This window comes from Sprattus sprattus, assembly GCF_963457725.1.
Source record: "Sprattus sprattus genome assembly, chromosome: 20".
NCBI classification, from domain to species: Eukaryota; Metazoa; Chordata; class Actinopteri; order Clupeiformes; family Clupeidae; genus Sprattus; species Sprattus sprattus.
In genome coordinates, this window is record NC_137918.1 from 23,701,566 (window position 1) to 23,714,889 (window position 13,324).

The window sequence follows — 13,324 nt, forward strand, 5'->3', positions numbered from 1 at the left end:
AACACGCACACAGACATACACACACACATACACACACTCCGTTGTAAAGGTCAACTTTGCCAGGCAGGTACAATGGGGGAACGAGGCCTTCATTCTAGAGAATGAATAATCTCTCTCTCTCTCTCTCTCTCTCTCTCTCTCTCTCTCTCTCTCTCTCTCTCTCTCTCTTTCCATTTTCCTCTCCCTCCTTGCTTAGATACTCCTAGAAGGAAGCAATATTTCTTGGGTGAAAGACAGAAATGGTTTTCTGTATGTGTTTGGGAGAGAGAGAGAGAGAGAGAGGGAGGGAGTGGAGAAAAAGAGATTAGGTACTTAGGTAGTTTCTCAGAGGAAGGTTTTCTAAAGATCTGATTTCCTGGAAGATTCCAGTGAAACCTTGGACATGCCACAGAAGAACAGTACCGGTACTCCATTTTCCTGCCTGAAGTTAAAAATGGAATTTTATGCTTTCACTGAATGCCTTTTGAAATCCCCACTTTCAGTCTCAATTCATATGATGCAGACAGCCAGTGGCTCCGGTTTAGTTCAGACAGGAATACCAAAACTTTCAAATGAAGAGATGTGTGTGTGTGTGTGTGTGTGTGTGTGTGTGTGCGTGTGTGTGTGTGTGCGTGTGGCGTGGGGATATCTTGTCTCGGCTTGAGTGTGTCTCAATGACATTATTACTTCACCTTCATGAGGATATAACTAACGCCTTTAGGGCTCTCTCCATGGCCAAGAGTCACAGTGCAGGTTGCTTAACAACTCAGTCACATGACTGACCAGGAACGAGCTTTCTTTTCCTGCTTACGGTAGAGAGGGATAAACAAACATTAATGTGTAGTTAATCATAGCAACTTCATCATTTACCATTTTATTTATTTCCATTTTTAACTCAGATTCGGTAAGTGTGTATGTGTGAGAGAAACGCAGCAGCAGCAGCAGTGTGTGGGTAGAGATATCTGTGCAGGATTATTCAGTGGATCTGAGTTAACCAACCATGAATCAGGTGTCTGGAGTGAAGGTAGAGTTGGTGGTTCTAGGGGTAAACAAACCTGTTGTTCCATGTACCTTGTGCTGTGTGGTACAGGAGGTAGAGAAGTCGTTTAGTAATCAGAAGGTTGCTAGTTCAATTCCCTGTCGAAGTGTCCTTGAGCAAGACACTGAACCCCTAATTGCTCCTGATGTGCAGTGTGTCATCAGTGTAAATGTACATACATCCTTGTAAGTCGTTTTGGATAAAAGCGTCTGCTAAATGAAGAAATGTAAATGTAAAGTAATGGCGGGTCATTAAAACAGTGTCCTTTTCTGCTCTATTCTTCTCTAGTTGTGATTAGATGTGTCAGAATGACAGCAGAAGACTCCGCCTGTGCCGTCGCCATGAGTAACGCAAGCCCCTCCTCCAGCACTAAGTCTGTGTCCGCCCTCCCCGAGGGTGTGGCCGGAGCCCAGAACGAAGCCGCTCTCCTGGCCCTCATGGAGCGCACGGGCTACAGGATGATCCAGGAGAACGGCCAACGCAAGTACGGACCGCCCCCGGGCTGGGAGGGCACCTCCCCGCCACGAGGCTGCGAGATCTTCGTGGGCAAGATCCCCCGGGACGTGTACGAGGACGAGCTGGTGCCCGTGTTCGAGTCGGTGGGCCACATCTACGAGATGCGGCTGATGATGGACTTCGACGGGAAGAACCGCGGCTACGCGTTCGTCATGTACACGCTGAAGCACGAGGCCAAGCGCGCCGTCCGCGAGCTCAACAACTACGAGGTGCGGCCGGGCCGGCTGCTGGGCGTGTGCGGGAGCGTGGACAACTGCCGCCTCTTCATCGGGGGGATCCCCAAGACCAAGAAACGCGAGGAGATCATGGAGGAGGTGTCCAAGGTGACGGAGGGGGTGCTGGACGTCATCGTGTACGCCAGCGCCGCCGACAAGATGAAGAATCGCGGCTTCGCCTTCGTCGAGTATGAGTCGCACCGCGCGGCCGCCATGGCCCGCAGGAAGCTGATGCCGGGACGTATACAGGTACACACACACACACACGCACACACACACACACACACACACACACACACACACACACACACACACACACACACACACACACACACACACACACACACACACACACCTCCTCCTCACATACACACACACACACACACACACACACACACCTCCTCCTCACATACACACACACACACACACACACCTCCTCCTCACATACACACACACACACACACACACACACACACACACACACACACACACCCTCCTCACATACACACACACACACACACACCTCCTCCTCACATACACACACACACACACACACACACACACACACACACGAGATGGAAACTCATACATACATATTCACAGCAGCTTAATGCGAACTGGTTTACGTACACATTCCACGAACACGATATACACTTACCAAGAAACCAGCCTGGCATCTGCTGCTAAAGCGACGGCTACAGGAAGCTGATGCCAGGGTGCCACCTACACATACGTATGCCACTGCCAGGATATGACGTACATTCACCCACTCACCCACACACTTTGATACGATGTTGACCATTATTTTATTGCTCCTGCTGCTTGCTTTTATTGATTTTATGTAAAGCACTTTGAATTGCAACTCTTGTACGAAATGTGGTATATAAATAAAGTCTTACTTACTTACTTACTTACTTTGTGAATCTGTGATGACCTTTTTTTCTTCCAGCTGTGGGGTCATCAGATCGCGGTGGACTGGGCCGAGCCCGAGATCGACGTGGATGAGGACATCATGGAGACGGTGAAGATCCTGTACGTGCGGAACCTGATGATGGAGACCGCGGAGGAGACGCTGCGCCACATCTTCGGCCAGTTCAATCCCGGCTGCGTGGAGCGCGTCAAGAAGATCCGGGACTACGCCTTCATACACTTTGCCAGCCGAGACGACGCGGTGGTCGCCATGGACAACCTGAACGCCACGGAGATCGAGGGGTCCTTCATCGAGGTGACCCTGGCTAAGCCCGTGGATAAAGAACAGTACACCCGCTACCAGAAGGCAACGAAGGGCTCGAGCAGCCCAGCGCAGGCGGCCGCTGTAGTACCGGAGTCCAGCCAGCAGGGCTTCGTGTACCAATGTGACCCCTACACTCTAGCTTACTACGGCTACCCCTACAGCACCCTCATCGGGCCCAACCGAGAATACTTTAGCAAAGGTAAATCCATACTCAGATGCTGAAGCAGCACAGTGAAATAGATACTTTAGCAAAGGTAAATCCATACTCAGATGCTGAAGCAGCACAGTGAAATAGATACTTTAGCAAAGGTAAATCCATACTCAGATGCTGAAGCAGCACAGTGAAATAGATACTTTAGCAAAGGTAAATCCATACTCAGATGCTGAAGCAGCACAGTGAAATAGATGCTTCAGTAAGACACTGATGTACTTCAAGCATACATACTGTTTATAATCTACTACATTCTGGAAAAACACTACTGGTCCACACTAAGGCACCGCCCTCTTGTACTACACAGCTGTGATCACCTTATAGGAAGGATAAAACAAGACCTACATACTGCACAAGCATATGTATATGCTAGCTATAGGCACTGAAATACTGCAACCTAAACCTACATACTGCACAAGCATATGTATATGCTAGCTATAGGCACTGAAATACTGCATCCTAAAACCTACATACTGCAACAGCACATTCTCATACTATGACTACCCCTATAGTGCCCTCATCAAGCTAAACTGAAAGTCCCCCGGCAGAGGTAAGATCATCCAGCCTGTAGTAATCACTGCTCATGCAGATCCAATAGATCACGGTTGGAAGTGACAAATGAAAGCATTGATCTGGGATGAAAACTGTGATCTAGTTAAAATTGTGTCTGACAGATCATTAGTTGTCCGGGTGACGGTTTTTTGCTCAGCCAATCATCTTCTGTCTGTATATTGTGGGGTTTGTGTCTAGACAGGAAGACGTGAGCGGGGGACAAATTTCACTTCACCTGACTGACTCCACACATCATCATCCCATCTCATGTCTAACTTCCTCCCCCAGTCCAGATCAGTCCACATGACTCCGTTCCATTCCTCATCTCATGAACTGCCTCCTTGTTTAAAAAGAATCACTTCTTTCCCGTACTCGACTCCTTATCGGAAAAAAATAGTCCTCCGTGTCGTAACTCCTGGGTCGTGTTGATTTTGGTTTTCGCAATCTCAAGCCCCAGTCTCAGGTTTCTCCAATCATCCTCCGCAGTTCTAGTCTGGAAACGGAGAACGACTCCATGTTTTTGGGGCGAAACTAAAGACAACCAGTTAAGCTCATCCGATAGCATAACATAATCAGACTTAGGTTTCATTGGGACCGTACCACACCATGATTTGTCAAAATATTGCTTGTTGATTTCAAGCAAAGTCGAAGCCTGGTGGGTAACCCGACTCACCATGCAACCCACAATGCATATCAATTGTTATGCATGATGGCAGTTACCAAGGCACTATCAGTCGATTCCGCCTATTCTCAACTGACTTGGTAACCTAATAATAATTCTTGCTAAGGGCTGACAGTTGTCCCAGATGCATAGTGATTTAAATGTATATGCAAATCATGGGTTTCCTACAGACATTGTATGGGTTAAGTACCTGGCTGATTGCACTCTCAATGGACTGTGACATGGCTATGGCTCTTAGAGGAAATTGGCACTTTCATTCAAAAAAGGTCACCGTCAAAGCAAACTTGTCAGTAGAGCTCCCATTTTGCATATTGCTTAACACATTGCAAATGCCTAAGGATGAAATAAGTTTGTTTTGAAATGACTCTTGTTTAGGTGTGTACTTTAACTTGGTGGACAAACTTTATAATGAACTGTTTTAATAAAAAAAAACGATGTTCAGATGGTCCAAGGGTAATCTAGTAAAGAGGTATGAGTTTTTCTAGATTAGATAAAGAGCTGGAAACTAGAGGCAGTTTAGGCACTGTGACAGTTTTTTTGTTAACTCTTTGGAACAACTGTGATTCTTACACTACAAAACTATATAAGGGATGGCTGCATTTGGGAGTACCTCATTTCAGAAGCTGAAATGAGTCAACAATAAGTCAGGTGATACTCCCCATCTTTGTTAGTTTCTAAGTAACATTTTCACTTTCATGTCCCTACGCGTCAACTGATCTCTGATCTTACAAGCCTTACTCTCAAGAACAAAGGCAATGACACAATATTGACAGCTACAACTGTAAACAATTGGCAGAACCAAGAACACACTAGATCCTTTGTTAGTTTCTAAGTAACATTTTCAACTTTCATGGCCCTACGAGTAAACTGACGGTATGATTATTAGCCAAATAACACTCAAGAACAAAGGCAATGACACATGATTGACAGCTACAACAATTGGCAGAACCAAGAACACACTAGAAACCACGGCCACTAATCACATTAAGAGCCCCCCTGCAACTCCCTCTTCCTGCTCTGTGAGTGGGACTGTATTGTGTCTGACATCTTCTGGGTATGTAAATGCAAATTGGTTGATTTTGCAGAACTGTGTGTGTGTGTGTGGGTGTGTGTGTGTTCAGCAGGTACAGTGAGGGGGCGTGGCAGAGCAGGGGGCGTGGCCACCCGCACCCCTGGGCCACGGGGGTCATACCTGGGAGGGTACTCGGCAGGGCGTGGCATCTACAGCCGTTACCATGACGGCAAGGGTCGGCAGACAGAGAAGGGCTACGAGCTCGCACCAGGCCTGGAAATGACAGTCAACACTATGGGCATGAAACCTGGTACAGGTCAGTCTATGCTTGTGCGTATGTTGTGTGAGTGCGCTCAAATTCACTATTCCAAATCACTACATCCGAGCCGTTTACTATCCTAGCCAACCAATCAACACATTGTTTCAGACGCATCAAAGAGAGGGGCCAGAATGAATCACAGACGGAACCTTTAATTATCCTTTTTACATTCTCTCTACTGCTCCCTGCTGGAAGAAAGACAATCAGCAGTTCTCTCTCTCTCCCTCTCTATCTCCCCCTCTCTCTCTCCCCCCCCCCTCTCTCTCTCCCCCCCTCTCTCTCTCTCCCTCTCTATCTCCCCCCCTCTCTCCCCCTCTCTCCCCCCTCTCTCCCCCCCTCTCTCTCTCCCCCCCTCTCTCTCTCTCTCTCCCCCTCTCTCCCCCCTCTCTCTCCCCCTCTCTCTCTCTCTCCCTCCCCCCCTCTCTCTGTCACATGTATTTCTCCATGAAACCTCATCTGAGCGCACTGTTGTAAGAAAGCGAGTTATGCTAAATCACACACTAAGAAGTATAATCACTAAATCAGCATTAATCCAGGGCCCCTAGTTACAACAATGTGTGTGTGTGTGTGTCCAGGAGACAGAAAGTGTTAATCCAAGTCACACTTTGTTGCTTTATCCAATACTCTCTTCAAACTCTTTCCTTTGCCCCTGTGACAGAGAAAGAGAGAAACAATGAGAAAGACAAGTAGTAGGTAGAAGTAGAAGAAGAACTAGGTTTGTAGAAGAAGAAAAGTTAGAAGATCATTTTGACGGTTTGATTTGATTGGCAGATTGCTTTTCGATCAATGCTCAGTGACTGTTCTGCTGTGAAATGTTGCTATTTCACTTTTTTAGAACACACCTACCAAAAGGAGAGTAGTGTGAACTGATCTCGCTCTCGCTGTTTGTTCCACAGTGGCTCTCCCAGGTTTAGGCGGCCAGTACCCTGTGTTTTCTACCGGCGCTGCTCCAAAGATGATGGATGATGGGAAGCTTCATGGAGTGGAACACCTCATCAACCCTCTGACTTTACAGCACGATCACACTGCTGGCACTGCTGTTCTTCCATCGGTTTCCACCCCCCCTCCCTATCAGGTGCCGTATAGATACACAAATATATATTTATCTTGAAGACTCAACTCTTCAGAGAGCACCTCCCTTCCTAACTGGCACCTTGGCTTAACTATTTATTGTTACACCAGGTTTTATTGCCCATAGCTTGACTGTTCTCTCCCTTGTACGTCGCTTTGGACAAAAGCGTCTGCTAAATGACTAAATGTGAATGTTAATGATATTGTTGTATACACAAGTTGACTTGCACTACAACTGACAGACTGCTAACTGCATTTGTTTTGCTCTTACAGGGTAGACCCATAACTCCTGTCTATGCTATGGCCCACAATATGCAGCGCATCCCCACAGGGTTGTATGGTGCAGGCTATCTCCCGCTAACCGCTCACACTGCTAACTCGGCCACGCTTGCAGCACTGCAGAAGAATGCCGCTGTCGCCGCAGCAGCCTATGGAGGCTATGGCTATATCCCTCAGGCGTTTCCCCAGGCTACCTTTCAGATGCCCCTCCACGACATCTACCAGACCTACTGATGGAGTCCAGAGTACTCAGCCACAAAACCAACCAATGCCAAGAAATGAAATGATAGCTCATGGCTAACAGAATCTACCAGACCCTCGCCCTGGTTTTGAGTTTTGCATCACACAACAGATGTGGAGAAGACCCGCATCCAACCCAAAACAACCTTCATCACAAACCCGACCACCACAAAGTGACCAGCAGCAGTACCCACAACATCATTATTGGCCCTCTTATTAATGTAGCTTTAAAACCACATTGATGAATCACCAAACTAACCCTCTCTTACCAATCCCAACTGATCCAACCCATCTGTCCAATAGCCCTAAGGGTGTTTGACCTTCTCCAAATCATGGAATGTGAGCTTAACTCCACTCAGCGAAATCTGACCATTCTTTCACAATTTTAATCCGATCCACATTGGCCCTCCCCCTCACCCACTCCCCCTCACCCACTCCCCCTCCCACTCACACACACACACACACACACACACACTACCTTCTGTAGTTTTGGCCCCATGAACACTGAAGGAGGTGTAGTATGAGGTGTAGTATTTATGAAGAGCGGAACACTGTATTTATGAGCTGCTCTTTGGGGTAGACTTCTCATCATTGCTGTATTTGAATTTTTTTCATGATAAGAGTTAGACAAAAATAATGTCTTTAAAAATGTTCAAAGTCTCATGGAACTACTGACATGAAATGTAAAAGTCAACTGAAGAATTATTTTCTCTTTTTGTCTGCGGAGCTTATGCAGAGATTTTATCACAGAACATTTTGACTTTTGAGTTATTTTCCGTCCACTGGATGACCGTGTTTTATTTTAGCTTAATTTCTTTAAACCTTTTTTTGTCTTCTTTAATAGTTATTATTGCTAATATCATTCGCTGTTTGCTTGTTTGACTTGGTTTTTAACAGATTGCGTATGGAGCTATATATGTACTGGAGACGTCGTCTTGTCTCCCTTTGTCTCTATTTGAAAACTGGAAAAATAACTGGGAAGTTGGCATAAAAGAAATAAGTATGCAAGACAAGAACAACCAACATTTCAGCCTTTCCATAAACTTTCAAAAGTGCCTGTCCCCTCTTGTGTAAGGCCAAATGTTTTTTATAAAGTAGCACTAAACCAGAAGTTTTCTTTGAGTTGAGAACAGCCCTGTGCTTATCCTAGACTGATGAGACCAACCGGCATCTGTGCCTTAACTAGCTCTGTAGGGTACATGTGTAGTGGACTGAGTGGCATCTGTGCCTTAACTAGCTCTGTAGGGTACATGTGTAGTGGACAGAGTGGCATCTGTGCCTTAACTAGCTCTGTAGGGTACACGTGTAGTGTACTGAGTGGCATCTGTGCCTTAACTAGCTCTGTAGGGTACACGTGTAGTGGACTGAGTGGCTCGCAATCGGCACTATGTCACGTCCTAAGCTCAGAGCATCCGGAGCAGACGTTTGTTAATCCTTGTGTAGTCATATGACTGTTGTTCCCGGCAAAAAAAAAACACAAAAATCACTCACTGTGGGAACAAGTCACAAATATTGCTGACTGAATTGTATCAAGATGGCTGACACATACATTTAACACTCAGTGGGCGGCTGAGTATTTCACAATGCTGAATCCTTGCGAAGAGCCTCTCTTCGAGTGAAGTGAGCCCCTCGTGTTTGTTGTGACATCCCTTCCCCAGCAGACCCACACAGCTGTGACTACAGCGTAACCTCAGGCAGCTGCAGTGCAGTTCATCTGAAACCGATCCGCCACGGTGACTGAAGCTTCGATATTAGCTTATTGTTTTCCTCCTCCGTGCTGATATAGCTCACTGTGCTCTTCTGGTGTATCTGATTCACTCACTCTGACACACTGGTTCCCTGAGAGTTTTCCGGAAGGTGAAAACCCCTCTGACTGGTGGGTTAATCTACTTTGGTTTGAAGTTCTCTGGCGATGAGAGTCTCTCACTACTCCTTAGCACCCTTAGCGTTCTGCTGGATGTTGGGAATGTGTGGGGAATGCACACAATGTGTGTGAATGTGAGTTTTTTTTGCCACCGTCACGCGTGGACATCCAGCTCATTTGCTGTTTCTTACGTTGTTATTTGATTAAATCTGTTTAGCTCTTAGGTTTAGCCACTGTGAGGGTAACAATTCCAGTGAATGAATGGAGAAAGACTGGTTGTGTCGCCTCCTACACATTCAGGAAGAGCTTTATCTCTCCATTGGCTCGTATAGGTTATTGGACCAGAGAGACATCATGGCTGGGCTGCCAAGGACACTTTCTCTCTCTTTTTTTTTCTTCAATTTTTTTCAATATTTTCAATGTTTTACATTATTGTGTTTCCCATGAAATGGCAGAGGAAGTATAACAGAGGACTGAGTCTTATATATGGTCACCTTTGAACCTATTTCAGTCCTGGCCACTCTGTCCTTTGGAGTTTTGACACGTATCTGAACTGAGTCTCGCTTAAGGATGCAGAAGGAGTGCATTTACAATTCGATTTACAACTGTTCTGAAGAGAAACCATGCTTGTGACAAGTAGCCTCATCACTCTCAATCCATCTTATAACCACTGAGACCTATATGAAGGACCATTTTCCACTGTGTATTCATACTCACATACAGCCTTTTACACACACACACACACACACACACACACACACATGCACACACATTCCCACCCACACACATATGTGAACACACTCACACTCACACACACATGCACATACACACCTTAAGGGTTCTTATCAGATCTGGTGTGTGTATGTGCTTTGTTGTACTATGGCAGTGTTGTTCAGATTTATTTTGTGGCCTTATAAGACTGGTAGACTTGTTTATTATCACAGAGTAAGGATATATATTTAATATATGCTTAAAATATGTTGTGTATGAAGTACGAAGAAAAGCGATAATATATTTTAAGAGAAATGTTTTTTTGTTTCCTTTCCATGCGCTTAACTTAGAGATTGCAGCGAAAAAGCATGTCTGGTTTGCCAAAGTGTCCAATAGTGTGTGAGCCAAGAGTTTGGAAAGGATGGTGATGTGATGTGAGTTGAGTTGAGTGGCAAGCGATTGGCCCGCCTGATGAGGCTTCAGGAACTGGCCAATCATTTCTCTATCCCCATTATGACCTCACTCTCATTGTCATCCACCTGGCCCTGCAGCTTTCACTTGAAGTGCTAAATAGTCCCTGTTTTGGCTACTTCAAAGAAAGAATAACATGCAAAACGAACAACACATTTAGTGAGAGAGTTTTTGAAAGGATTGTAGTGTGTAAGGGTTTTTTAGTGTGCCTTATTGCCAAATGTTCTAGAATTCCCCTTTGTGGAACTGTTTTCTATCATGCATTGTTTGTTAAAAGCTTATTTGGCAGTTATGTATTTATAGTGGTTAAATAGTTGAATAAAGCATTTTAAAAAACACAATAAATGTCACGTCTGATTGATTTCGGAGGGTAGTTCAGGAACCTGAAACTTAAACTATAAACTACAGTAATTTCCATTTAGTTTCTTTCCAGTTATTGAGGTAAACAGACACAGGTCTGTCTCTGTTGGGATCCTTTCCATATTGTCAGACACTTACTATAACATTATGAGCCTTTCTGCCTGTCTGACTGTACCTGTTACTTCTTTAAACTCATTAACATCTATTTGAATGACTACAAATCTACAATACATAAATCATGCTAAACTGTTAGCCCTTATCGTGTGAGTTCCACAGCAGTGGCGAAACATTATGTAGCCTATATTGGAGTTTTTACATACATTTCATTTATATCAATATGTAGCCTATGTTGGAGTTTTTACATACATGTCATTTGTCAAAGCAGTTTTCATTTTCCACACAAATAATCAGTGGCCCCCTATGGTTAGCGCTATACAGCTCATCTGCTGTTCTGATTAAATTACTTTATTTATGAGACAACGTGACTTGGACACAAATGTTTGGTTTCAGAATTCGTCACAAGGGGGCGCTGTTTCGGCAGATCTGCTACAAAGACCAGGAAGTCAAACGTAAGTGAAAAGAATCATGGGATAGTTTCATGTTTGCCTCATACATAGATGTACAAAAATGTGGTCTAAACATTATCGGCAAAAGGGATTGGGAACGTGTCATCCTCCGTCCAAGTTTCTTTTCAGTGTCCGTAAGAGCTTTAAGTGTGTATTATTAATGTGTGTTCATGCTAGACACAGATTATCTTACAGTGCACAGAGAGAGAGGCATGCACACGCACACACACACTCACTCACACACACACACACACACACACACACACACACATGTAAACACACCCACATATTAAGTATTAATCTCCCACCTGCTCATGAAGTATTAAGGGGTAGCTAATGGTTAAGATCTTTCTCAATGGAAAAAACTGAAGCCAGACCAGATTGACAAACTATTCCCATGAACTCCAGTCACTTTTAAAGGCATGCGCCCAAGTAGCTATAGTGACAAAGCAAATCTTAGCTATAAGAGCCCAAGTAGCTATAGTGACAAAGCAAATCTTAGCTATAAGAGCCCAAGTAGCTATAGTGACAAAGCAAATCTTAGCTATAATAGCCCAAGTAGCTAAAGTGACAGAGCGAATCTTAGCTATAAGAGCCCAAGTAGCTCTAGTGACAAAGCAAATCTTAGCTATAAGAGCCCAAGTAGCTATAGTGACAGAGTGAATCTTAGCTATAAGAGCCCAAGTAGCTAACGTGACACAGCGGATCTTAGCTGTAAGAGCCCAAGTAGCTAAAGTGACACAGCGGATCTTAGCTATGCAACACCAGGGCCAGATCTGCTTCAGAGTTTATGCGGCGCTTCTGTGCCGGTTAGCAGGCTAGGTGTGACTATAAAGTCATTGTGAAGAGAGAGAAAGGACAGTCAGAGGTGTACAGAATGGCAGATAAATGTTTTATTGGCTACAACCAAAACTCCAACCCTTCAAAGCAAAGATAAACTCCCACAGGTACCCGCTGATTGTGGGATGAGGTGATGATGGCTCAGAGTTTGTTACTCTGTGTCTGACATGTAAGATGGTTTGGTGATGGCTTCATTCTTACTCTATACTTGATACTGTTAGTTAAGTGAACTTAATTGTTGCTCTTCACCATTCCTGTAAAGCACTCAGAATAGAGTTCAAAATATGTTTATTTTCATTGCGGTGTCTGTCTCCCATCACATCAGCAGTGACTGTGGCTGCTTTACAAAACGGATGAACACAGTTCAGAGCCTCTGACTGGCTGCTTGTTTGAGTTCTGACCACAGCCACGTGGACTCTTGAATTCATAGTTTAAAGTCAATTTCCCCTCAAGCTGCTTGACCAATGACCAGGATACTCATGAGGAAGACCATGATGAAGAAGATCCACATAAAAAAACGATCCATCACCTTGGCAACCTTCTTCCACTCGGCACCCTTGGCCTGGTGTGACCTCTGCTCCCTGTAGCAGTTGGAGATGTACTCAATGTTCCGTACGACCTTCTGTGGCATTCCACAGGAGCAGCTCCGCTGGGCCGCCGCGCCTCCCTGGCCATGGTAACTGTTGCTACTTCTGTAAGCCGTCTCATGGCTGTAGTCAGTGCCTTGGTTGTAGCCATACGCCTGCAGCTTCTCAGGGATGGACAGGTCGCTGGCCTTCAGTTTCTCCTCCAGTGGATCGTAAGGGGGGATGTGGACGTTTGAGTCTCGCATGATGATATGTGGCATGGGTGGATCTCGTCCCCTCCTGTCCCCCCCTCTCGGAGGGCCGTTCCTCTGGACACGGTCGCTAAGGTTGTTGTGGTGGTTGTGGTGGTTGTGGTGGCGGTAGTTTCCATTGTCATGGTTTTGGTTGTAGTGGTGGCCGTTTCCATAGTGACCATTCTCATGATAGTTGTTGCCATAGTAAGCGTCGTCTTGATAGCCACTGCTTGTGAGCTCGTCGGTGTAGAGGTTGTTGGAGCCACCAGGTGAGGTGCAGCTCTCCCCGACCTCGTATACAAAACACAGCTTGGCCATGTAGTCAATGATGAGGACTTTAGCC

At 45.4% G+C, this 13,324-nt stretch overlaps 2 protein-coding genes across 6 annotated transcripts in view; one reads left to right on the forward strand and one right to left on the reverse strand.

The window, feature by feature from the left end:
• Positions 1-1,440: 1,440 nt before the first annotated feature.
• Positions 1,441-7,343, forward strand: rbm47 (RNA binding motif protein 47; the record flags this gene model as incomplete). 5 transcript variants are annotated; one of them, XM_080859514.1, is made up of 5 exons in its annotated part: positions 1,441-1,998; positions 2,699-3,182; positions 5,550-5,828; positions 6,656-6,834; positions 7,104-7,343. In XM_080859514.1, the coding sequence occupies exons 1-5, from the start codon at positions 1,456-1,458 to the stop codon at positions 7,341-7,343; spliced, it is 1,725 nt and encodes a 574-aa protein (XP_080715640.1). In that variant the 5' UTR covers positions 1,441-1,455. The 5 variants fall into 5 exon arrangements, with proteins under 5 accessions (XP_080715640.1, XP_080715641.1, XP_080715642.1 ...); XM_080859515.1 differs by having other exon boundaries at positions 5,550-5,783; XM_080859516.1 differs by having other exon boundaries at positions 5,550-5,774; positions 6,668-6,834.
• A 5,266-nt stretch (positions 7,344-12,609) lies between these two features.
• Positions 12,610-13,324, reverse strand: part of chrna9a (cholinergic receptor, nicotinic, alpha 9a) — a gene marked incomplete at its 3' end in the record, with an annotated part of 5,148 nt that continues 4,433 nt past the window's right edge. The window contains exon 5 of the mRNA XM_080859258.1: positions 12,610-13,324. This exon is cut by the window's right edge and continues 109 nt beyond it. Within this exon, the coding sequence (XP_080715384.1) occupies positions 12,610-13,324 (715 nt within the window).